This window comes from Saccopteryx leptura, chromosome 3 (assembly GCF_036850995.1).
Source record: "Saccopteryx leptura isolate mSacLep1 chromosome 3, mSacLep1_pri_phased_curated, whole genome shotgun sequence".
NCBI classification, from domain to species: Eukaryota; Metazoa; Chordata; class Mammalia; order Chiroptera; family Emballonuridae; genus Saccopteryx; species Saccopteryx leptura.
This window is the reverse complement of record NC_089505.1, coordinates 148,888,364-148,914,688: the sequence shown is the minus strand read 5'-3', so window position 1 is coordinate 148,914,688 and position 26,325 is coordinate 148,888,364. Positions and strand designations below refer to the sequence as shown.

Here is a 26,325-nt window from a genome sequence, read left to right as displayed (position 1 = left end):
TGTAAAAAAAGAAGATGAATAACTATTTCATGATATTAAATGAGATGCTTATTGTTTACCTGATTATTTGGTTCAAGTAGGTACATAATTAGGATAAAGGTTTACTTTTTCTTTAATAAATGGTAATAGAAATTACTACTCAATTAAATATAAGAGACAAAATCATAAGAAAGAAATTTATTGAGATAAACTTAATGATATAATCTTATAGAGGGAAAAACCAAAGTTGTAAAGAAATGATTTTTTTATTTAAATTATTTTTTGTTATATAATTTATGCAATGACTTATGGTAGAATTACCCTTATTTTATAGTCAAGCCATTAGAGAAGTTAAGCAGCATAACCAAAATCAAAGCTAATAAGTCACTGAGCCAAACCTTGAGACACTTAAGTTTGTCTTACAGAAAAACATACTCTTTTTCTCAATCACATGCTGTTTAAAATAATGGTCATGCCAAAGAAGGAGGTTTTCAAAGTAGTTGTCAATGACATGAAAAGAGAAGACAGTGAAGGACTCAGTGGCTGAAAATGTAGAGAGAGAAAAGTCAGCTTAGGACATGGAACAGGGGCCCCAAACTTGCTGACTTTGGCTAAGGGCTCAGGCAATAAGTGCAGATTATTTCTTAACTATAAAAACCAAGAACAGATTTTTTCAGCACCTATACTTGGAGGGAACACTAGAGAGAGCAATGGAATTGGGTGGGAGGCAGAGGTGATTACCAGCATGCCCCTGAGATCACTTTTTCCCTCTCAAGGCAAAAATATTTACATATGTGCCCTTAAAGTTCCTTTATATAAAATTGATTTATTTCTAAGAGAATAAATAAAATTAGTGTTGAAAATTTCACTCTGTGGCTCTAAAGCATTTTGAGCTTTTTTTGGTAGGCAGAGTCTTGCCTAAGTGTCAGTATGAAAATGAAAGTAAAGAATGAGAGTGAAACAAAATTATACAGTGAGGTTAGAGAGATATTTGAAAACTAAAATGAGTTCATGTGGGAGGTCATGTACCCTCACCACTTAGAGGCTATTCATTCTCTAAAGGATTGATTCAAAATTGAACCAGAGTGTGTTTCAGCCATTTGAAATAAAACAATAGAAGCTACTAAAGAAATATAGAGAAGCACTTATTATTTATTATGTGAACAACTCTCAGAGCCAAAGTGGGAATCATTATAACAATATTAAGATGGTAGACATTAATATTTTTGGAAGTTCAGAACAAGTATGACATTGTGCCCTAGCTAATTGTGCAATTAATGAAAACCATTGATCAAAGCTGCTAGCAAACAAAAGTTGTTTTTCATTAAAAACAAAACAAATGTGAGCTGCTTAAGAGAGGGGGAGGTCATAGTCTCTAAAGTTTCCAAACTGGTACAAATAAGAGAGAGAACAACAGTTTGTGATTGGCTATGGTCCCTACAGAGAGATCCAGATTTCAGAAAATGGAGATCAAGAATGAGAGGCTAAAGTCTGTGATTCCTTTGAGAATCAGTGGTGATCTGCTACCTGTCAAGATAGTTGAGAGATAAGAAGAAATGGAATTGTACTTAAGGGGTTCTGTTGCTTAACGGCTTTTCAGAGTTTGTTTTTTTACTGCTGTGTAGCATCTTTCTACTTTGTGGAATCTCAGAAATGTCTCTGAGACTATACTTCAAATGCTAAGACCAATCATGAAGAACTGTTGGGGCTCGAGGGATCAGGGGGAGAAGATACGAGTAAAGATAGGTATTTCTTCCCTTCAACTCTGCATCAGCTGCAACAGCCATCTGTGTGCTGCTGAGCAACAGTAAAATCAACAGAAAGAAGAGTGAGGAGCACACTGAGACGAGTAAGTAAGAGAGTTAGGCAACATGTAAGTGTAGGATACTTCATGTATAAATACGTGCTATTAAAAACAATGACAAACACAGATGTACTGGTTAAAAATTCAAACCCAAGTGCGTGTTTCTCTGGTCCACAGTGCTGTATGCCATCCCGTGACTTCTAGGCTGTGCATCTTTCTTACTGAGTCAATGTGTGTGTCACTTTCTCAGAAACTTTTAAACGTTTTTGGGGTAGTGATTAACAAACCACTTTTTTTTTTTTGGCTGTGGTAAGTCTCTAAATCTTAGACTGCATATCTGTAATATCATGTAAGTGTACTGCCTAGATATCCCAGAATCTGCGAGCCCACCTCTAGCTTCTATACCCTCTTCAGTGAAGAGACATGGGTTACTGGAGCTGATTCACCTGCAGGCGCAGAGTCTAGAAGTGCCAAGGAATTTATGTCCTCCTAGGGTGACCTATAGCCACATCTGACTGGATCAGAGTATCAAAGCCACCTTCTTTCTCAAGGGAGGAAAAATGCTAATATAATGTAGACTTCAGAGGTCCCTGTGTGATCAGGCTGAGGTTTAAATGTTTCTTGAAATAATCCCCTTGATCGACTTCTTCCCTTCCCTGTCCTGCTTCCCCACACTTGTATGAGTTTCTCCTGGAGCATATATATCCTTCATTTATCACTTGTACATGAATCCTCATCTCAACATTTGGTTCTGGGGAACCTGAAATAATATGTATTCTTACACACATGAGCACCATCTCCAAAATTTTATTAAGTGTCTAAGTTTTATCAAATGCTTAGGTCTCACCATACCCAACTACCAAAGTATACCAGTATGGAAGGTGTTACAGAAGATAAAAATTTAAATTTTATGCACAGAAATATTGTGTTTATCCAAGATGATGATGAAATAGGGATTTTCCTGAATAAGATTGTTCAAAATATTCTATAAGGAAATGCCCTTACAAAGGTGTTGGGAGCCGACCAACGACTGCTGGCTGACAAGGTCACAGCAGAAGAAGATCAAAAACTGCTGATTGACAAAGTCACAGCAGAGAAGACCAATGGCTGCGGAGTGACAAAGTCACTGCAGTGAAGACCAATGGCTGCGGGGTGACAAAGTCACCGCAAAAGGAAAGGCACGATACTTCCCCCTTTGACTTTTTAAATTAATCTGGCCTTATATCCCCCCTTTTTCTGGGTGTGTGCTATTATTTGTGGCACAGGGATAATAGTACCGTGCTTTCCCTGTAGATTTGTAGTAATTTCTTTGGAAATAAGACAGAAGGTGGAAGTTCCACAGAAAAGCCTATAAGCCCCTTGAACTGGGCTCGTAAACATAAGAGGCTGGCTATGATATCCCTCGTAAAGGGTTAAGTTTGTAGGAGAATTTCTTCTTACTAATCATGTTAGAAAGAATAGATTGTGACTTGTGTATGGGTAGAAGGCAGTGGCTGTGCAGAGCACCTTTCGGCCTTCACTTAATTCATCATTTTTCCTTCCTAGACTTTTCATGTGATAGAGTAGAGAAACATTCCTTTCTTCTTGCTTATTTGATCTGCAGATAGTGGTACATTCTAAGAAGAATATAGTTAGAACTTAACTAGTGTGTGAATATAGTAAATAAATAAAATTTGACTAGACAATAGAATCTTAGGTAAGGTGTTATGGAATGGCCCGTTGCATGGCCTGGGATGGGAATGCAGTCAGCAAGAAAAGAATGTTTTGCTAAGAGAATTGTTTTATGACTGAAGGCAGTTGCTGGGCTTTCTCAGTGAGACACTCTCATGAGGTTTGTATACCTCCCCCAAAATTCTTTCTTCTGATAATGAGAGGTATGGGGGGGCATCCATAGAAGCAATAGCAATTAATGTCTTCTGAAATTATGTTGCTACTAAGCTATCTTGCGAGTGCACTCTATATATCTTTAAGTAAAAGTTACTCTTAATGTTATGTCAATTTCTTAATGGGCAAGCCTTTTGTTATCTTGTGAGAAAAGTTAGGACACTGCGTAAACTCAAGGCCATTTGCCTGAGCAAGCGGTGGTCCTTTGCTAGTCCTTAATGATTTTGTCTGTTAATCTCTCTCTGCCCCTTGACTCACAACAACAGTAAAGTTGAGTTATTAGTTAGTACTAATCCTTTAAAAGCTTTTACCGATGTTATCGCTATTCAAATTATTTTGTAGTTGTACTTTGAATGATTTGCCACCTGATTTGTAGTTTATAGATATAAATTAACTGTTATCTGGAAACATGTAAACATAGTGAAACAGAAGCAATGATTAATACCATGTAATTGTAACTTGGTGTGTGTGTATAAAAAAGGGGCTGTACTAGCATTTGGGAGAGATGCCTGGCAGTAAATGCTAACTAGAGAATAAAGAGAAAGAAAAGAATTCGGCTCTCTCACTCGATTTCGCCGACGCCGTCTCCTCCTGTGGGACCCCTGGATCCCCCCCGGGGCTGGACCCCGGCACAAAGGTCTTCCAATAAAATGGCTATCTAAAAAATAAATACAGTTGATTTTCAGTTAAAGGTGGATTCACAGATCATATTTTTTTCTTAATTATGACAACTATATAAACTATATGGGGAAAAGGTATCAAATCTAACCTATATTAAAAATTTTAGTATGATTAATTATTAACATAATTCTTATAATTAAACTAACTTTATATAAAAATAATGATGTCACCATTTTTATTATTTGTAGACATAAAAACTGCTTCATCCTCCTCCTCCAGAAGTCACCCATATTCTAGTAGCAGTGAGGATGAATCCGTACTGGGCGACAGGGAAGCACATGCTGGAAACAGTCCAAATGCAAGTGCCAGAAGTTCATCTTCTCAGGAGTTGAATGAAAATGATGGGCCAGGAAAATCACGCCTGTCAATTGAGGATTCCTTAAAAATTGAACTTGAAGATCAAAAGACAATAAAAGCAGATGTGGAGACCAATACTCTGCTAACAGAGCGAAGCTTAGAGAAGGTTCCTGAAGAAGAAACAAAGAAAGGAACCCAGGTGATTCCAGAGGGCTTATCTGAGGACTCTGGAAAACATGTTTCCAAGGAAGAAAAGAAAAATTATAGGAGTAAGCTTTGGAAAGGAAGCACTGCTAAAGTGGAGGACAAAAAGGCAGGTCCTTGTGGGGTGGAGAAAGATGGTGAGTATGGCCGTTGAGTTGGCCTGCCATTGTCCCCATGCATGGAAGCTGATTTTGGTCATTGCATCCTGACAAAGCTTGAGAAATACTATTGTGATAATGCCAGAAGAATTCAGTTTTGTCCTATTTCACTCTTTGTCTCATAATCATACATGTATTTTCAGCTTGCTGTTTTCCTTCTGTGGCATTTTTAAAATTACTTGCTGATTCTTATATAGCCTGCTTCCTATATTCTGTCAATTTCTTCCTACGGTAATTCTATCTTAAGAATCAAATAAAGCACAATACGCGTCTTGAAGGCAAGGTGTGTGTGGCTTTTCAGAGGTTAATACTAGCAATGCTATTTCTCTTTAGCTATATATGCACTTATATACATCCATAGTAACATTGATAAGTGCTTACTATGTGCTAGTTCTAAACACTTACATATATTAACTCATCTAATCCTTACAACAGCTCAACAGCGCCATGAGTTAGGTTCTGTTATTGTGTGTGTGTGTGTGTGTGTTCGTGTGTGCAGATGACAAAATTATGACATAGAGGTTAAGTAAGTTGCTAAAGATTGTACAACTACTAAGCATTCTTAGTATTTGAATTTAGGCAGGCTGGTTCCACTTTCTAAACATGTCCTATTGTATTTATACAATAGGAAATTAGTTTTAGATAAAAATATGGTCATTTCGTGGAAAACTCCCAACTTCACTTTGAGTTCTTCTCTGAATCTGAGTAACTTCTTGGTCCAGGGGGTTCCTGTGGGTGCAGGACAGTTCCATTTGACAGGGAAGAGGGAGGAGTCCCACAATAATTATGTCCTCGGACCTTAGACAAAGAAAGGTCTGATACTTTTCTCAACCTAAGGAGGATAGTTAAAAGACCAAGTTTTGTCCTGGAAATATTTGGACTGTGCCTGCTGGACACTGGCTCTCATATAGCAAACACCTTGTGCCCTATAACTCATATCTCAATCCTTTGCCTGCTCTCTCTCAGCTGTTTCTCCTGCCAACATGGTGGGCATTCTTCTTGATTCCAAGATAAAATTTGTTTTTACATTTAAATATTATTTAAATCCATCTGTGTTTTAAAAGTTATGAACACTTTTAATGTTTATATATTTTATTAGAAAGTTAAAAAGCTGTTATGAAACCACTGGGCCCTCCAACTAAGAATTGAGGATTTTGAATAGTTTTTTTTCCAAGTGAGAAGAGGGGAGATAGAGAGACAGACTCCTGCATGCACCCTGACAGGAATCAACCTGGCAACTCCCCATCTGAGGCAGATCCTTTGCCAGCTGGGGCCAAGCTCACGCAACCAAGCTATTTTTAGTGCCTGAGGCAGAGGGTCCATAGAGCCATCTTCAGTGCCTGGGGCTGATGTGCTTGAACCAATCAAGCTATGACTTTGAGAGAGGAAGAGAGAGAGAGAGAGAGAGAGAGAGAGAGAGAGAGAGAGAAAGGGGAGGGAAAGGGTTGAGAAGCAGATGGTTGCTTCTCCTGTGTGCCCTCACCAGGAGTCAAACCTGGGACATCCACACGCTGGGTCAACACTCTACCACTGAGCAAACCAGCCAGGATGAATAGTTATTTTCTAATTCAACCATTATTATTAACCTTCTATTATGTACAAGGCACCAGGGTCAATAAGAAATGTGTAAGAGTGGATTCCTCTCATAAAGTGTTGAAAGGAAGGCTTAGCACACCAGTAACAGGACATAGTTCAATAGGCATATGTAAAACCAAAGAAGGTAAAAATGCTATGGGATTTCAAAGGAAGAGAAGACCCATTTGGTTAAAAGAATACCTTGAAACTTTTTGTGAAAGACTTGCTAGAGGAAGTCTTTAAAGGTTAAATAAGATTTTGAAGGTGGAATAGAAGAGGAAAAACATTTCAGACAGTGGAACATAGCAAAACATATAACCTTCAAATAAGTTAAAAATAACTCAAGAATGAACAGTTTGACAACCTTCAGCCCATGAGCCAAATCTCGCCTACTCCCCTTTCTTGAGCAAAAAAATCAAAAGAAGAATAAATACTACAACATGAAAATTATATTAAATTCAAATTTCAGAGTTTAAAAAATAAGTTTTATTGGAAAAGGACCATGTTCATTCATTTACATATTTTCCATGGCAGCTTTTGCCCCACAGGGGCAAAGTTAAGTAGTCACAACAGAGACCCTCTGGCCCACAAAGCTTTAACAAGTCACTCTCTGGCCCTTTACAGAAAAGTTTGCCAACCTCTGCTCTAGGATTATAACACAAATAACCCCAACATTTTCAAAAAGATTTTGACATATATGAGTTAGGATTTTTGTAAAATATATTTAAAACCCTTTTATAGCCTGACCTGTGGTGGCGCAGTGGATAAAGCATTGACTTGGAAATCTGAGGTCACCGGTTCAAAACCCTGGGCTTACCTGGTCAAGGCACATATGGGAGTTGATGCTTCCTGCTCCTCCCCCCTTGTCTCTCTCTCTCTCTCTCTCTCTCTCTCTCTTTCTCTCTCTCTCTCTCTCCTCTCTCAAATGAATAAATAAAACCTTAAAAAATAAATAAAACTCTTTTATAAAATGATTCAAATCTTTGATCTTGGATTTCATTGTTTGATTCAGGAACATATAATGTATGATCTAAAAAAATTATACAATTTAGCAAGCTGCTGGTCAAAAAAGGTAGAGATGTTAAAATTCAGTAATCACATTAATATTATTATTACTATTTCTTTTATTTCCACTTCAGTGAATTAGATTGTTTACCTGGATTAGGTAAGTTGACATCTTTTCTGTGAAGTCAGATGCACACATGTAAGCTATATTTTGGCAATGACTGAATAACAGGAACACTGAACTAGGATTATGTCACTTGGAAGAGAGTGGGTTTTTTTTTCTGAATTTGTGAAGTGCATGTGTGTACATTTATTTTTCTCAAATACTAGGGGAAGCCTCTGTTCTTGACCTGATAACATCTATAATTTTAAAACATTTTATTATCTTTTTATTAAGGTAGTTCAAGACTAGATTGTAAGTTTTGTCACTATTTTTCTTAAGCTTTAATATATGTACTGAGTCTATCATTTTTTTTAATAAACAGCTTATGAAATAACATTTAGAAAGTAGAGTAAACTAGTTTTTAAAAAAATTACCCATACATTCATCACACAAAGAATCACTTTCAACATTTGGTCAGGTTTTTTATTTCTAAACTTAGTGTTTACAAAGTTATGTTTTCACACTTGTATACAATATACACTGTTTTTTATTCTTAAACTTATACCATGAGCATTTTGTTTTATGTAATTATTATAAATGGTTAATGTCTGTTTATTATTACATGCTGTTGTTTTCTAATAATTTAATCATTCCCTTATTATTGAATATTTTATTTTTTCTTATTTTTACTATTATTAATAGTATTCTAGTACCTTACTATTTAAGATAATTTCAAATTTATAATTATTTTCTGAAGCACAGTTGCAAAAAGTATAAGTTCTTAATCTAAGATTATAAAGATTTTTAAGGTTTTTGCTAAAGAAAACTTTTCTTGCAAAAGATTGGTTGAAAAATTTAAATAATAAAGAATAGATGAGAATAAAATGAAAGTTAAAGTCTCTTTTACCCAGCTTCTACTCTTTCCCAAGAGTCAGAGAAATAACAGTAGGTAACAGTTTTTTTATACATGATTCCAGAAAATTTTCTTAATATATATACATATATAAATGTATTCATATTATATATACACATATATTATTTTTATATACAGAAGAAAATATGATACATTTGTTTTATAGCTTGATTTTTCCACTTAAACCATTTCTTGGTATTTTTTTATATCAGCATACATAAATATACTTTGTTCTTATTCACTAAATGTATTAGTCTATTGTATTACCTTAGAATTTTTAACTTTGAAAATTTTTCTTTAAAAAATGTTTTCCCTTCTGTATGAGAACTGATATATTTGTTCTATGGCCCACCTTCCATAAAAGAACAAATTTTTGTGCTACAAAGGCCCAGAGGCAGATATTATAAATTACTCTGGAAAATAAGATAATAATAGGTAAAAAGAAAACAAAGGCCATAAAAAAATTCTGAATTATGTAGAAAAATTACTGCTATCAAAATCTAAGAATGAGCAGATTATAACAGTTGGGTGCTGAAGATTTTAAAATATACTCTAGGAAATAATGCAATAAATATGTAAATATTTGAATTAATAGAATAAAAGAAGTCATAAATATTCTCAAAGGCCTTTATGTAATAAACATTTCTACAAAAAATTTAGATAATGTTGATGAAGTCATGTTTTCATTGTTGGTTATATTGATATTAATGCCAAGCAAAGAGATGATGCCTAGTTTTTCTTTCTAATTAAGAAAGAAAGGCTTCAGTTAAATGGCTCAGGGAGAGAGGGATAGAACCAAAGTTAAATGCTTGAAATGAAGGTCATTTAGATGACTATGCTGCAAAACACATCTTACACAAATTAGTCTAGAAGGCTAGTGAAGATTGAAATGTGTATGTGTTATTTAGATTCCTGATTATTCCCTTAGTATGAAATAAAATAGAAGCTGAGATATGTATAAAAGATTATCTCTCATATTGTTTGGTGCTGAATTAATCATTTTTCAACTAGATAGAATAAAAACTGTGATTATATTAAAAATAAGTTTATAGGCTAAAATTATATACAATTAATGGTGTTTTATTGTGTCTAAGCTAATGTAACTTAATCTGCATTATTTTCACTTAAGATTATAGCAGGGAATAAATTAGTAGAGTACTACATTCAATGCCTTTTACCTTTCAGGTTCAAAACACAAAGTGATATTTTCCTTCTAATTATTGTATGTCTTATTTAATTATGCTTACTTAATTAGTCTAAAAATTAGATAATTACCTAAAAATCAAGTAAACTGATATAAAAGATGAGTTGGAGGCAGTGAAATAGATAATGTAAAAGGTTATAATTGTTAGCTACTATGAGATAGTGTCTTTGGGAGTTAATTTTGTATTATAGGTCACAGTGTCATTTAATGTAATTATTTTTCTCTGTTATTTTTAATTTAAGCTGCCTAATGTATTATGATACAAGCTTTGCAATATGTTCTAAGGATGGAACAATTCAGATGTATTAATTTATGAAGTTAAGATCATTTATACATTATAAATATAAATAAAATATGAAGAATAGAGCATTGTAATATACTGTATAATGTAAAATATATACAGAAGTAGATAATTTATACTTTTATATGTGAATCAGAAGTCATGGCGCTTGGCTAGGTAATTCAAACTTAAATAATGTTATGACTAAAGTGAAGTGCAATTGTATCATCATGCAGGCAGGAGAGATTGATTGGTCCTGATAAAAGAACAGAAAAACCATGTATTATGAGTTGCAGTCTAAATGCAATTTCTGACTTGACCAGTGGTGACACAGTGGCTAGAGCATTCACCCAGTACACGAGGTACCCAGTGTGAGACACTGAGGTCCCTGGCTTGAGTACAGGCTTGCCAGTTTGGATGTGGGGTCACTTGGTTGAGCACTGGGATGACATGATTCCAAGGTCACTGGTTTGAACAAGGGATCACTGGCTTGGCTCGAGCCCTCGGTCAGGGCACGTATGAGTATCAATCAATGAACAACTAAAGTGAAGCAACTATGGGTTATGTTTCTCATCTCTCTCCCCCCAAAAATCAATTAAAAAATTAAACTATAAATGCAATTTCGGTATGAAATGTAGAAGCATGTAGTTGTTTGTTCCAAAAGGTTTTTTTTTTTTTTTCTGTCAATAAATATTTGTTGGGTATCCACTTAATCCACACCATTCTTCATGTAAACATAACAAAATCCTTGACTGTATTAAGGTTTATATTCTTGGGGGAGAGATGCCCAACAAGTGAAAATAAACATATAATGGAGTATGTAGGCTCTATCTAGGGGGAGGGGATAGAGTGATGGTTTAAGGAAGGGGTGTTATTTTAAGGATAGCTTCTCTGACGAGGGGACATTTGAGCAGAGACCTGAGGAAGTGCAGAAGTAAGCCACTCTTTCATCTGAAGAAAGAAATGGAGGAAACAGAAAATGCAAAGACTCTACTTGGGGGAATAGTTGCTAGGTAAAGGATTCGGATAACAGGCCAATGTGATGGGAGGAGAATGAACAATCCAGAGAATGGTTGAAGAGGAAGCTCGAGGGAAGATTTTATCTTATGGAGAGGATTTTATTCTGAGATAGGAAACCATAGTAAAATTTTCAGCATAGCAATGCTGTGAACTGAAAGTTGTGAAAAGATTATTGTCACCACTGTGTGGAGGGTAGACTTTAGCTTTCTGCAACTGTTATCTCTGAACAGCTGTGATCTTGAGTTTGTAATTAATCCTGGGTTCCTGTGGGCCATGTTTCAATGCCAAAGGCAACACAGGAACATCTTTACTGTGTAGGTGGATGATGTTAGTCATGAATTTTGTCATGGTGAGTTGTTGGGGAAGATAATTGATTGGCTACGCAAATAATGATCAAAGCACAGGGATAGTTTTTCAAGGTGACCAAGACCTTGGAATAAACTTGGATATATCTTTCCTCTGCTTTTATGGCATTTTTACATTCTTAAAATTCAGGTGAAAAGTGCTTGGCTAAACTTTCTTCTGATATTGAATTACTCAAGATTCTTAGCATGTTTTAAGATGAAATCAGTTTTGTTTCAAAAGAAACAGAGGAGAGGGTATGAATTTAGAAAGCTTGCCTACTAATGTGGAAAAGCATATCCTTGCCACCACTTTTCTATTATTGAATTGTCAAATATCGAAAAAATTGATGGAAATTGTGACATTGTTGCCAACACTACAGCAACATAAGGTCTCTTATCATTATTGATAAAATTGTTCATTGATACTTCCTTTTATGAAGAATGCATAGAAACATATCAAAAGCTTCTAAAAATATTATGCTCTTTGACCTAACAATTCCAATGCAGGAACTTATCCTAAGGGGAAAGCCCAAAATAAATTTAAAATGATTATAAGTGGTTTTAAAATAGCTTTATAATCATACATACACAAAAGAATATAACTCAGTATCCAACATCAGGCAACTGGTTAACCTAATTTTATTAAAATCTTATTAGAACATTTTATGTGAGTATTGAAGAATTGTGTTTATTTAATGGTATGTAGAAATAGTCACAATATATTGCTATATGAATGAAATGGCATACAAAATGCTATCTATAGTAATAGCAAATTTAAAAAGACTCAGAAATCCATAAAAATGTTAACTACTAATTCTTTCTGCTTGGTGAAATTAGGATAAGTTTTATTTTCTTTGTACTTTTTATCTTTTCAAGTTTAGGTATTGAATATGTACTACTTTTATATTTAGGGAAAATACTGAATATATTATTTTAAAATATGTGTTTCATAATAGAAAAGCTAACATTGTAATACAAAAATATTTTGGTATGTTACAAACATCTTAAAATACCCTATAGCTTTTGAGTGGAAAAATGCTTTTCTGGGAAATTCTCTATATGAGTCTCTTCCATTTTGCTACAAAAGCTGTGCGAACTGACAATGACCTTAGCTTTTTATGGTCATCTTTGTGGAGAGGTAAAAGAGAGGAACCTTGAGGAATAAAGTGCTAACTAGAGGGAACAGGCTGCGGTGTCACATTGCTGGCCTGGGAGTCTCAGCATGCACTGTTCTCTCTTGCTGTTGGTGAAAACAGTTTAGGTTAGACACTGGCCAAGTTCTTGTTTTTCAGGTTCAGTTTCAGAAGAACATATGAGAAAAAAAATGACCAAGTGAGGCATTTTCTGGTCTCACACCTAAGAAATCCTTGATGTTTAGGTCAGGCTCTCATTCTTGCTGAGTCTGAAGCAGGCAACACCTCACTGTACAGGCTTTCATCTACTTCCAAAGTGTAACCCACCAGGGCAAGCCAGCAGACCTGGGAAAGTGGTGATTGCAGTCCTGAGACAGAGGGACTACATGCATCACTGTCAGTTCTGAGTGAGTTGTCATTTTCAGATTATGCTAGTACTGTTTGGCTTCTTAGAATAATTTTTTTGCTTCAATAGCTGCAATTGTTTATTTTATTGTTTATTATTAGTGTAAACCTTATTTCTTTAAATAATTTTATTGCAGTATTAATGACATATTAATTTTAGTTGTACAATATAATGATTTAACATTTGTACCATGAACCATATTTCTTTATAGTTTATGGACTACTGGGAAAAAAATCTTATATGTTTTTTTTTGCTCTGATAAAGTGAAGCTTTGAATAATTGCTACAAAATCAGACTTCCTCCCATTCCCTTGTCCAACAATTCTTGGGTTTTTTAATACTCAGTCAGCCAAATAGATTTGTACTAAAAGGCCTAAAACACTGCTTATTTAAGCTCTAGTTACAGTGTTCATAGTATTAGAGTGGGGAAGATCATATTTAACTTATATATACTATGTTTATAAAGTTCTAAAAATAAAGGTTGACTTTATAACAAACCCAACTATAACCTGATCTTTATAAGTTAATGTCATCTCCAAACTATTATAAAAAAAATCTTTTTATTTGACTTTTTCTTATATAAATGAGGAAAATTGATGTTCAAAAAAACTTAAAGGGAATACATTTGAATTATTGGATACATCTCTTTGCATTTCAATTTTTGTTCTCTTATGATTAATATAGGCGGGTCATTTCGTTTTCCCCCAAAAGCCACATAAGGTAGATATTTCACTATTTGTTTCCAAACACAGAGGAATCAGTAAGCAACTAACTTAGCATTTCACCTAGAACCAAACAAGAGACCACATTCTAGTTCTGTTTTTCTCAAAGTACCTTGAATGAATCAGAATATCTGAGAGGGAAGAAAATAAGAAAGAAGGGAAGGAATAAGAGAAGGAGAGAAGGAAGGGGGAAAAGAGGAGGAAAGAAGAAAAGAAGGAAAGAAGAGAGGAAGAGAGGAAGGAAAAGGTATTTTAGAGATACATTCTTTCTTTTGATATCATGTTCTTATTTAGGGCAGATCTAGATCTAGTGTTATTTAAAGGAGCATAATGGTGGATATCAGGAAATTGGGGACATGGGTTATGAGACCATAGGCAAGGGATGTAAACAAGGACATGTTGGAAACTAAAGACAAACTAAATTGATGTTTACAGTGTTGCCTAGAATCATACCACATTGGGTAATGTTATGCATAATATCCATGCTCATCATCATCATTATTATGGCTATTGTTTATCATGGCTTAGGCACTTGCCAATAGTGAAAGGTAAGCATGATCCACATATATTACTTTATGGGTGGGCAGTAGGTTTACAGTTGTCTGTATGGAAAATAAAACAATAATTAATAATAATATAAGAATAAACTCTATATTTCATGTACACATAACTGTAAACCTACTTTTGCCAATTTCTGTACTTAATCTTCCCCAAATCGTTGAATAGTTACACCTCTTTTTGACAGATAAGTAATCTGAGGTTTATGTTTAAGTCAAAAACTTGCCCAAGGGGCCACAGTTAGTATGGTGGATGGGACTTGAACTTAGGTCTTTGTTTTCTTGAAGTTTTGTGCTAGTAATAAGCTGCAGATAACAGGAATTTATTTCTACAACATCTTTTACTGTCAAACTTATAGAAATCATTCAATAGCTTGTTTTCTCTGTTCACATGGAGTGAGTAGTTAGGTCAAATCACTAAAACCTACTAATGGATGAAATACTCATAATCAGCTCTGGTAGTTTGAGCAATTTAAAAGAGCAGTGGTGATTGGTGTTATAAAAGCCATAACACACATTTTTAGAATGGAAAATACAACCAAACTCCTTTTCAATCATTATATTGCATGTGCTTTAGTAAATCTGTCACTGCTTCTGGCTGTTGTCATCTTTTTAATGAAAGTAATTTTTTGCATGGATTTCTTCATGATCTTCTATTGTCTTTTCTTTTTAAAAATCATAGTTTGGAAGCTGTTTGATTTTAACAGATTTAAGAAACAAATTCACATTTTAATTCGAATGCTTTTAAATTATACTCATTTGCTGAAACGCTGTGAAATAGCTCAGCAATGTTCCCATGACCTGTTGTTACACCTTTTGGTATTTCATATGATCTCCAATCAGTTGGACAGATATTAGCTGAAGCCGTGGAACTGGGCTGCCACTGCCCGGATGATGCCGAGTCTGGTTTTAGCAGCACAGATGAGGGCGAGAAGCACTTGACCGAGCTGGAGACTCGTACAGGTAAGGACATGTCATTACCTAGGAAAAACCTTCAGAAATCTTCTGCCAAAGACAGCCCCATTTCTACCTTTTATCTTTCCATTCTTGTTTTCTCTTCCAGCTTTATTTTCTTTTCAACTAATGAATGTGATGGCAGGAGGTGGTTGAGGGGCCTTAAGTGGAGATTTAAAGCTGATAAAAGATATGAATGTTAATATTTTGAATACATTGGTGTCTAGAATAAAAAAACCCCAACAACTTTGGATTATAAAAACAATAAACAACAACAAAAAAAAACATTGATAGGGATTTTCAGATTAGTCTTACTTTACAGCAGTGGTAGTGAACCTGGTCCCTACTGCCCACTAGTGGGCGTTCCAGCTTTCATGATGGGCGGAAGTGGAACAACCAACGTATAAATAAAAAGATAGATTTAACTATAGTAAGTTGTTTTATAAAGATTTATTTTGTCAAACTTAGCAAAAATCCGACATAAAGTGCTTGGTAAGTAATTATTATTATATGCTTTAACTTGCTGTAACTCTGCTTTATACATTTTATAAAGTAAAGTTACTTCCCTACGTTATAAATCACCATTACTGTGGAACCAGTGGGTGGTTAGAAAATTTTACTACTAACAGAGATACAAAAGTGGGTGGTAGGTATAAAAAGGTTGACTGTCCCTGCTTTACAGCCTCATTACCAGTTAGATGACCAGGTAGGAGGATTGGAAACATGGAGAGCCAAGGCACATTTTATGATGACTTAATTGAATTCCTATTTTTTTAAATTAGAGAAGAATTTATTGCCATCAGAATATAAGGGGGCTCTTGATGATGAGCATTCCAGATGCAATAGTGCCAGTTAGAGTGACCCAGCAGACATGACTCATATATATCTGGTCAAACATCCTGTGTCTTTGAAATTAGGACTCCCATATTTAGTGAGTGACTTTTTTAAAAATACCCTGATTTGAATATATGTGATTGTATGTGGTGGGGTGGGGGTTATTCTTCTTATTTACCACATGGTCACTTTACCCTCATCTTTAATTTTTAATGACAAGCATCAAGCACAGTAAGGTATTTGAGACTATATGCTATTTTCAAGCAAACAAGTTAGCCAGTCATGGTTTCATGAATGCTAGCAGAAGACACAAGACTCCTGGGTCAGAGAAAAAAGACAAACCTTTATTACTTACAAAAAATAGCAGTAACCAAAACATTTGTACTTATACTGGTTCTCTGAGCTCCAGCTTCTCCTTGGCAATGAGGAGAGGACAAGGTGACATTTGAACACACAGTGGGGTGCTGAGCTGTAGACCAAGGACTCTGAGCTTAAAGAATCCAAATCTTGTATAGTGGGTATTAAAACAGAGGATGTCTCCACACATCCTGTAATGCAGGCACAGTAGTTGTTAGATCAAATGCATTAATGCAAGAACATATATTGTAAGCAGTGGGAGAGAAATGTGCAAGAAAGGTTTGTTAGGGCTTTCTGTGTGCCAGGCATTGTGCTAATCATTTTATGATTCACTTTCACAAGAATTCTAAGTCAAGCATTGCTATTTCTGTCTTATGGATAATAGAGAATGAAGGCTTAAAGAAAGATTATTTCCCAGGTTCACACAACTAGCACATGGCAGAGCTGGCATTCTCACCCAGGTCTGCCTGACTGCCAAGTATGCACTCATTCCACTAAATCAAAGTATCTCTGTTTGTGAATATTGCCTGCCTCTTATATTCAGTTCTTTCCCACAGGTTACCATAAAAAAATAAATGAAAAAAAACCAAAACTTGTATTTTCGTACTTATCTTTCTTAGAAGGGCTTCAATTACTCTTTCTTCTTTGCTTCAGGAATGTCATGTCTGACTCCCCAACAGTGTGTGTTCATATAATAGCTCAGCTGGATGCCATTAGTACTTTCTCTCTTAGAATTTAGGCACAATATATTATTACATGGTGTGTAGGAAATTTTATTCCCCTGTTTTCCTGAATGGTCTTTAAATAATACATAATTTTAGAGGCCAGCTTAGCAAAACATAGAACTTTATTTAAATGTCTTTCGCAGCTGAATTTTAAATATATTTCATGTAGAAATTTGAATAACAGATATATGATTAAAGAGACTTGATACACATTGTTTCTCACCATTTTCATTAATTTGTTCTAAATCAGGAAATCTGTAACAAAATAAAGTGGACCATTTTTTTTTTTTTTTAGGAGAACATGCATGTTCTCTGAGTAAATATTTGGTTCACCATTTTTCTCTGGGACCCTCTACGTATAATTTAGTAAATAACTGCTATGAAAGTCAACACCAACCCTATTGCTAGGTCTGAAATTTCTGTTATTCCTTTGAAGGAAGACATCAAAAGTTACCTTTGAAATACACTTTTTCAAGGCAAATGTAATATCAGTTATTATTACCTTACTTCAAAATGATTTCTTGTAATAGCAAACAAGAGACAAAGGGAATGCAAGAAAGGATGTCCATGTTTTGTATTAGGAGAGAAAATGGAGTGCTAAGAGCATCCTGGGTGGGTATCAGGCTAGTCTGGGAGAGAAGTGAATAAGGGCAGGGCTTTCAGTTTCGGGTAGATTGTTGGTAATCGGGTAGGAGGTGAAACAGCTAGCCGAAAAGGCAAACAAGTAAGAAAAAATGAGAAAGACACAATTGCTTACTATACAGATTTACATAATTTGGAGGTTGACACCTTGGCATGATAACTTATTTTATTGCCTCTAGTCCAGTGTCTTCTATAAATGAAAACATGTAAATTGATAGAAGTCATTAAGATAACCATTTTAGAAGCTCTTATCTTCCAAAGTATTATTTTGCAGTGGGAAAACTTAAATGCTTTGGTGGTGTGGTATGGCATGCCTTTATTTATTTTATGTAGATCATTTCAACAGAAATACATGTATTTGTTAAATAATAAATCAACTTGAAGGCTTTTTAAGAAACATATTGAACTTGTATTTATTGAAGTATGATAGCTAGTATACCCAATTAGCCAAGGAATTTTGGATGAGAATTTATGAAATACTTCAAGAAGGTTATAAGACTACAAAGTCTTATCTTGTTTTGTGATCCTATTTTGCCAAAGGCAAATCAGTTTCTGAACACAGATCAGAAGCATCCTGACCTATAATACAAACTGGTGTCTTTAGTTAAAAAGCCTTACCTGGAGTTAAAATGTTGTTTGATAACTGTATCTGGATATAGTAGTTTAAAATGTAGGAATAATGTATGGGATAATGATGATCTCACACTTGTAATGGTTGTGTTCCTAAATTCCCATGTGAGTATAACAAACATGGGCTGGGGATAGACCTATTATGATGCTATTGGAAACAATGATTTCTAAGAATATGAAATACTCCTCCATTTTTCTTACTGCATAATTTTTTTGCAGGTTCTAATATTTCAAATGAAAATAGAGAGGTATTTGTGTTTGTGTATGCACATGCACGTGTGTGTGTGTGTGAGAGACACACGCTCAGAGACAGAAAGATATTGATTTTATTATTCTAAGACATGGAGTTTTTGTTTGTTTTTTGGTTTTTTAAAAACATTTATGACATTCAATTTTTCTTTAGTATCAATGTATCCATTACATTTAATAGCATTTCTTTTCATCATATATAGTCAATGTCATCATAGAATGGAAAAAATGGTTTTTACATAATATCAATGGGCCCTTAATAGCATATAAAATATCTCCTTTATTATATATAATATGTCTTCCCTGTGCACTTTGATTGAAGTCACTTGTTTCTAACCTTATTTTATAGCACCGAACAAGAATTTCATGGTGGAGGAAAGCAAGGCCCTCCACTCAAATAAGGAATCCAAGCCAGTTCCATCAGAAATGTACACACTGGAGAAGGAAGAAGCGGTGGAAGAAGAGGAGGTTCCCCAACACAGGGACACTAACACAGTAGAAGACAAAGGGGGCATAACACTGTGGGGAAAAGCAGGGCTTGATGAGGTTCCTTTGGGGGAGTGGAAGCCACCCGCAGAGCAGCCAGCTTTAGCAGAACTGCTCCCAGAGGAAAGAGAGAGCCCTCAGGGCCTAGCAACACGGGCAGAGGCCAGTGGGGATAGACAGCTGGACGGGGAGGGGGTAAATCCAGTGGGGAAAGCTGCAGGCCTGACTGGAGGAGAGGCTCCTGAAACACAGACAGCCCTGGAGACAGAGAGGGCAGCCTCTGAAGGTGAACGCGGTGCGAAGGCAGAGCTTGCAAGCCAGGCTGCCGCTCTGAGCCCAGGGCGTACCCGGGAGGCAGCAGCCCCGGCAGAGGCTGTGCGGGCGGAGGAAGCAGGAGCTGAGGAACGGGCGGCTGGCAGGGGGGCGGCGTCTGCAAAGCCAGGTGTGGAGGGCAGTGAAGAGGAAGCATCCATAGACCTAGAGGCCACGGGGCCCGAGGAAGACGCCGCCTCCGAGAGAGGGGTCACCGGGGGAGAGGAAGCGGCCTGGGCAAGGAGGGCGGCTCTGAGCTCCGGGGCCGCTGAGCAGGCGGGGGCCGCCCGGGCCGGGGCTCCGCGGGGCAGGCCGCGGGGCTTTCGGGAGGAGGAGGAGAGCGGGGCGGGGGCGGAGGCGGAGGCCGAGTCTGGCGAGGCCGAGGGCAGCGGAGAAGCGGTGCCCGAGGACATAGCCCGGGGAGCCGGAGAGAGGCCGGGAGCTCAGCGGCCCAAGGCACCCCCGGGGCAAAGCGGCCCCGAGAGGGGAGGCCTGACGAGGGCGAGTGCCCTCCAGGATGGAGACGCTTCAGACGGAGAGCAAAGGCCTCCCGGGGGCGAGGGGGGCACGGTGAGGGAAGGAAGACCCGAGGAAGGGACGCGAGGCCCCCCAAGTGGCCTGGAGCGTGACGCTGAGCAGGAAGCAGCCGCGGTGGCCTCTGAACGGGGCGCAGACCCAGGAGCTCCCGGCGAGACGCCGCCGGGAGGGAGGGGGCGGGCTGTGTTGGGAACGGCGCCGGGACTTGGAAAGTCACCGGGAAGCGTCGTAGCTGTGAGGACAGGGGGGGCAGGGGGACGGCTGGGAGCAGCTGGAGACAGGGAGCGCGGCCGAGCGGAGCCGCAGCGCAGGGAGCACGTGGCGCCCTCAGCGCGCGACCCGGGGCCCGGCCCCCCGGGAGACGGTGTGTCAGGAGCTCCGGACAGTGACCCAGCAGGACGGGCACGGGCCGCCCAGGTGACAGTCCCAGCCACAGGTGAGGCCTGGGAGCGTGCAGCCAAAGATCAAGATGGCCGTGCAGGACCGGAAAGGAGGGAAAACGAAGGGTCTTTACAAGTGCGACGAAAAGTGGCGGCCACGGCAGTGACCCAAGAAGATGTTACTGAGGGAGATAATACGATGGCAGGAAAATCAAGTGAAGAAGTGATAGATGAGGACTCCGAGGAGGAGGAGGCCGGTAGAGAGTCCACTCTGGGGACATTAGTGATGGAGAATGGGCCTGCAGAGGGGGATGGGGGCGCGCAAGGAGGAGTGGTTGGAGCCGAGGAGGATCTCCCAGAAGGAGGAGCGGCAGAAATGGCCAAGGAGAAGAGAGGGGTGTTGGCAGATTTGAAGACAGCTGAGGGAGAAACAGAAGCACATACAGCCTCCTCCTTTTCAGATGTGACTGGTGAGGAAACTTGGTACAAAGTGAATGAGTTACTAGGAAAAACAGCAGCTGCAGAGAAGGTGGCAGCAGAGGAAATAGCGCTGAGCAGGGAGGAGGTGACCATGACTGGGGCGTCAGAGGCTATGGCCAGGGAACCTGCAGGCCTGGAAGGGAAGGGAGGGGAAGCTGGCACCAGTCCTCCGGCAGAATCCCTGGGAGAGGAGGCAAGGAATGGGAGCCTTGGTGGGGGGTTCGAGGCAGGTGAGGCTGAAGATTTCAGACTAGGGTTATCTGAAGAGGGAGAGTCAGAGCCGAGTAGAGAGAGTCTGCAGGATGTGAAACTGCTCCCAGTAAAAGCTGATTGCCCTGAAACCCAAGAGAAGCAAGAGCATTCAATGCAAAGAGAAAGGGAGAACACACTTGTTTTCCTGAACAACAAGGAGGCCTAAGAGACTTCATGGCAGATGGTGAGTTTAGACCTGATCTGTTGCAGGATTAAACATATACCCGACCTGGGGTCCTCTCCTCTCCCAACTGGCTCATTCTGTTATTAGTCCTTGGAGACACAGAGGTACACAGGCTTCAGTTCTGTGCTGCTTAACACTCAGCCCATCAAGACAGGGCTGAGTGAAATAGAGGTGGGGCCAAAGCAGACACAGGGACCCACTGCTATTCCCTCTGCAACTCAAAGTGACATCCTCTGTCTTTGTAAGCATAGCTCTGAAGCAGTGGGACCCCTATCTCCCTAACAGGGTCCAGAAAGTGCAATACAAAGGAGAAGAGGCCACAGGGACATACCACCAAAGGAAAGACGCAACCTCTTTTCCAGAATTCATCTCCCTTTTAGTGTTTAAAGGACGGGTTGTGGACATTTGCATTTAAATGGGCTCTATGCCCTCATTTCTGCAGTTTTCTGAAGTTTAATATATATGTATGTATACATACATAGCCAAAAATATATTAAAAGTATAAAAATATACAAGGGTGGTCAAATGTAGGTTTCCAATTGTTTGTATGGAAAGACATGCAAATTATGATTATTACAATGGCTTTCTTAATTCAGAAAAATGCCACAATGGCACACTGCACTTAAGTACAGGCTTGTAAGTGCTCGAATTGCTGGTTTTCCTGATTTACACATTTTTTGCAGTTCCCTCTGTTTCACATACTCACAACTGTAAACGACTTTTGCCCACCTTTATACAAAAAATATATGTAAAATATTAAAGATGGTCACAAAAGACCAACATTATTTTTAGCACTGCCTTGTTTACCTGCTGTTTCCTTGATGCCCTCCTATCTTTAGTGCCCCAGTTTCTACTACTCTGAGTGATCATATTCATAATTCTACTATCTTTCTTTTATTATTTTTTAGGATATTTTAAAGATGTCTTCTGGAAGAATTAAAGAATGAAGAAAGACTCACCCAAGCATCTTGGCCAGACTTCAGAATATTATCTTTTTGTTAAAAAAAAACACACTGTGCCTGTTTGAGCAGTTCCCAGTCTGTCAGTGATGGTCGAAGCACATTAGGAACCTTGAGAATACCTGACAGCTCTGTGGGACCCTCCTTCTGGGCAGTGGTCCCTAATGGAAGACTCTAAAGCTGTTACATATTCAACATAGCCAAGATGTCAATATTCAAATCAAATTGAGAGCATTCAAATGCTTTACTTTTAACAAAAATCTCCTGAAAGGCCCAGTCCTGACATCGGGGTTTGTTTAAATTCTTTTTTATTAATAGTCAAATATTAATCCCAGTTGTATGCATGAGAGTTTTATTTAAATATCTGTCGCTTGGGGCTTGAATGACTTGGTTTGTGAGAATAAGTTCTAAAGGTCCTTCCATGTATACTCAATACTAGAGATTGCTCCAGACCTGTAAAATGATTCCTGGGTATGTTCAGTCATTTACAGATATCCATTCCTTCTATTTATGCCAGAAGAACAATTTAAAATGGAAATATTATTCCAAAATGTCCTTTGGTTTGTGTGTGTGTATGTGTTTCTATAATTTTGCTTTCTGAGATAGTTTAGTGATGAATACTTGTGGCATTTTGCCCCTGAGGGCCTTATTTGGGGGGCTACTCAAATTTTAATTGTAGTATTAAATAATTTAGTAAAATGAGTAACAATAATTATAGCAGCTAAACGTTGCACATTAGCACATATACCAACATTCTAGACGCTAGACTATTTGATGTCATTCAATGGAAAAGAAACTTAGATTAAATTAGCCTGCTGCTCACCTTTCCAAGTTCTGTTATTTCAAACCCGTGAACTAACCTTGAAGTGCATTGTAAATAAACAGTCACAATCACTCTTTAAATTACTCCCTGATATTGCTAGAAATAGTTGTGTATCAGTGTGCCTACTGGGGATTTTGACTTCTTTGAAGATATCTTTGTTCATATATACCAGCACTCCAAAGGGCACATATGTTTGGCTATATTTTCTCCACATGGGAAGTTGAATGAAAATTTCCTGAAGCTGTAATTTTCCAGCTGAATTACACATTAGATTTTCAGAAAATATTGTCATGAATGTATGACTGATTTAACCCCTGGTTCCACTGCAAAGGTTCAGATTTAATTAGTTTTAGATGGTTGTAGGCATCAGTTTTTATTTTGTTTTGTTTTGTTTTTACATCCCGTTGATTCTACTAGGTAGCCAAAATCAAAAACTGCTGCCCTAAGTCATCATATAATCCATACTGACTGCCTACAGTGGTTCTCAAAATGTAATCAGCATATCAGCATCACTTGGAAGTGTCCCAAATACTCATTTCTGCCCTCATATCTATCGAATTGGAAACTATGGGTGGGGTCAAGCAATTGGTGGTTTTAACAAGCCCTTCAGATAATCCTAATGTACTATAAAATCTGAAAATTGCTGTCTTGTACTATTGATTGTACTAAAGATTAGTCTTAGTCAAAAACGGATTGTAGAAGCATTGTGAACTTTGTCTATTTCTATCTTTCTTTTTCTGTCACTCTATTTTTCTTTCTCTCTCTTAAGAAAGGGTACTCAATGTAAAAATGATGCATTCAATTTTAAACTCATTTTTATTAAGACTGTAATGATGTATACATGAAGTCATTCAACCCCACCATTAAGGATGTGTCACTCATGGCATGTCATAGATCTCCTTTGTTTTCTAAGTGAATTTTATCCACATTATATATGATTTCATTCATTACTGAGCTGCATTCCTATGGAACTGTACAGTGTTTGTTCATTGATCTCAACCTCAATGCTACTGAGCACTTTGAAAACATAGTACCTTATAAAAAAAGGTTATAAGCTTGTTAATTTCATTGAAGAAAGAGTTTTGTACAATGTGTTAAATGGAAATTGCATCAGGTTATTTTTATATTTACCACATTCCATTAAAACATTCTGTAAGATGATTCTACAATGTGCATGAGGGTTTAACTGTGAAATTCAGTGTTGTTAGTTTGACTAAATAAAGTCTTTCTTTGCAAATCTTATGTTGATAAAAATTATTTGTATTTCTACTGAACTAATTTTTCCTAGTTTTATTATTAAAATCATAAATAAACTATATGTTTACAGATAAGATATCTAAATAGTTCTTCATAAAAAAGACCAGAATTTTAAAATCTTTTTTGTTCTTTTCTTACAAATTTTAAACTCTATAAAGCAGAATGGAGAGAATTAGTTTCATTGGACTGTATTTTGACTATATGTGTTCACACTGTCTGCATTCATATATGTCTTTCACATATGTGGGATCATACAGAAGAAAATTGTTATCAGCAGTTCATAGGCATGTATACAGAAGTTCAATAAAGTTAAGTGGCTTGTTTAAAATCATGGTCAGTCTCAGGTCTTCTTATTCCAAACTTCACATACACTCCTTTCTAAGGCAAAACAAAGAAAAGAAAGAGTGAGTTTGAGAATGGTTTTAAAGAATTCTAGCTATATTTATTTCTTGTTCTCTTGAACTTCTTTCTGCTGGTATGTTGACACAAAAATTTTTTTAAATGGTACAGCGGGTTACCATAGAAGGGCAAAGATTAAATCTCATTAATATATCCTGCATCAGCAAAAAGAGGGTTATATTTCCAGCTACTGTCAATCAAAGAACACAGTAAATTATTTAAATAATTCAAGAAAAAAAATAGACAACCAAAGAGGTAGGGAGAATTAGGCTCCTTAAATTTCTTGAGTGAAGCCTTTTCTATGGCTCTATGCACTTTTGTGTTGTAAATTTTAAGTATAGTTGAATTTCTTAACACCTCTAAGATTAATAATTTGCCACAGTTATTAGTTATTGCCCTTAGAAAATGATTGAGAGAAAAAAAGAAAGCTTTAAGAAAATTCACCTAGTAAATTAAATAGTCCAACAGCTTCAAGGACAGCCAGGAGAGGCCACTTGTGACCTCAGGTAATATTTCCTTCTAGTCTTCTATGCCACCTGATTGTGTCATTTAAAAGAAGTTCCTGTCACCATGGCCATCAGTAAAAGGTACAAGAGAACATGAAATAAATACAGCTAGAATTCTTTAAAAGTCGCTCTCAAATTCACCCTTTTTCCCCCTAAGTTTTTCTTTCCTTAGATCATGCCCTGTGACAGGAAAACTCTGCTCTTTAAAATAACAGGAAACATAAACTCTGTAAGATAAAGTGCTGGATATTTGAGAATGCACATTTCTTTTGAAATTCCTCCAGAAGTCTAAGATTGTTTAATAATCTTTGCAATTCTTATAATATTTTGGAGTGATGCAACACTCCATTTTTTTTAATTAGGAAAAATAAGGTATACAGTAAATTCATGGGACAGAGAAGCTGGTGTCAAAGTCTATTTAAGAACTAACTCTCTGCCTCTTTGTGAATTGTGTCCTGGTCTTTATTAAGAGACCATGTATTTATTATCTACTTATAATTAAATGTTATGTTAAAGACAAAGTTATAGGAGGTATCTTACAGTTGTTCAGGATCTTGGTACAAATGTGGTGCAGAGACCTTCAGGCTGGTGTGGTTGTGTCCGGGACAGGGAGTTTTGGGGAATTCACACACATGGCTACTTTGTATGTTTCCCAGCTCTGCGTGCACCTTCGTCCTAAGGGACCTGAGAACGGGTCTGTGCTCAAGGTCTTCTCTTTTACCAGTTCCCCATTCTCTTTCTACACTTACCAATTTCACTGTGTTGTTTCCAGGATGTCACACATGACAAAGGAACAATTTAGAATAGGGTGTAGGTATTGAGAAAAGGAATGATCTTCATGGCTAGTTAACAAATCATCTGCAAGTCAAGTGGTTTTCAATTCTTTGTTTTCAAAAAAAAAAAAAAAAAAACCAAAACCAAAAAAACTAAATGAGGCCTTAATTTAAGTGACAGCTGGTAGGATATTAAAATAATTTTTGGTATTTTGTCAGTCTGTGATTTTTGATAAATCACTTGAAGTTCAAGGAAGCTTCCATTCTCATCTACTCACTTATGTGACATGCACAAATACTATATTTGTACATTTATAC

The 26,325-nt window shown here is 37.2% G+C and overlaps 1 protein-coding gene across 2 annotated transcripts in view; it reads left to right on the top strand.

Moving 5' to 3' along the window:
- ERICH3 (glutamate rich 3) overlaps window positions 1-24,661 on the top strand; it is a 147,072-nt gene extending 122,411 nt beyond the window's left edge. For both annotated transcript variants that reach the window (XM_066376572.1, XM_066376573.1), the window contains 4 exons: window positions 4,537-4,986; window positions 15,112-15,231; window positions 19,009-21,290; window positions 22,199-24,661. In XM_066376572.1, the coding sequence (XP_066232669.1) occupies window positions 4,537-4,986; window positions 15,112-15,231; window positions 19,009-21,272 (2,834 nt within the window). In that variant the 3' untranslated portion in view covers window positions 21,273-21,290; window positions 22,199-24,661. The remainder of the gene's footprint in view (window positions 1-4,536; window positions 4,987-15,111; window positions 15,232-19,008; window positions 21,291-22,198) is intronic.
- The last annotated feature ends 1,664 nt before the right edge of the window (window positions 24,662-26,325 follow it).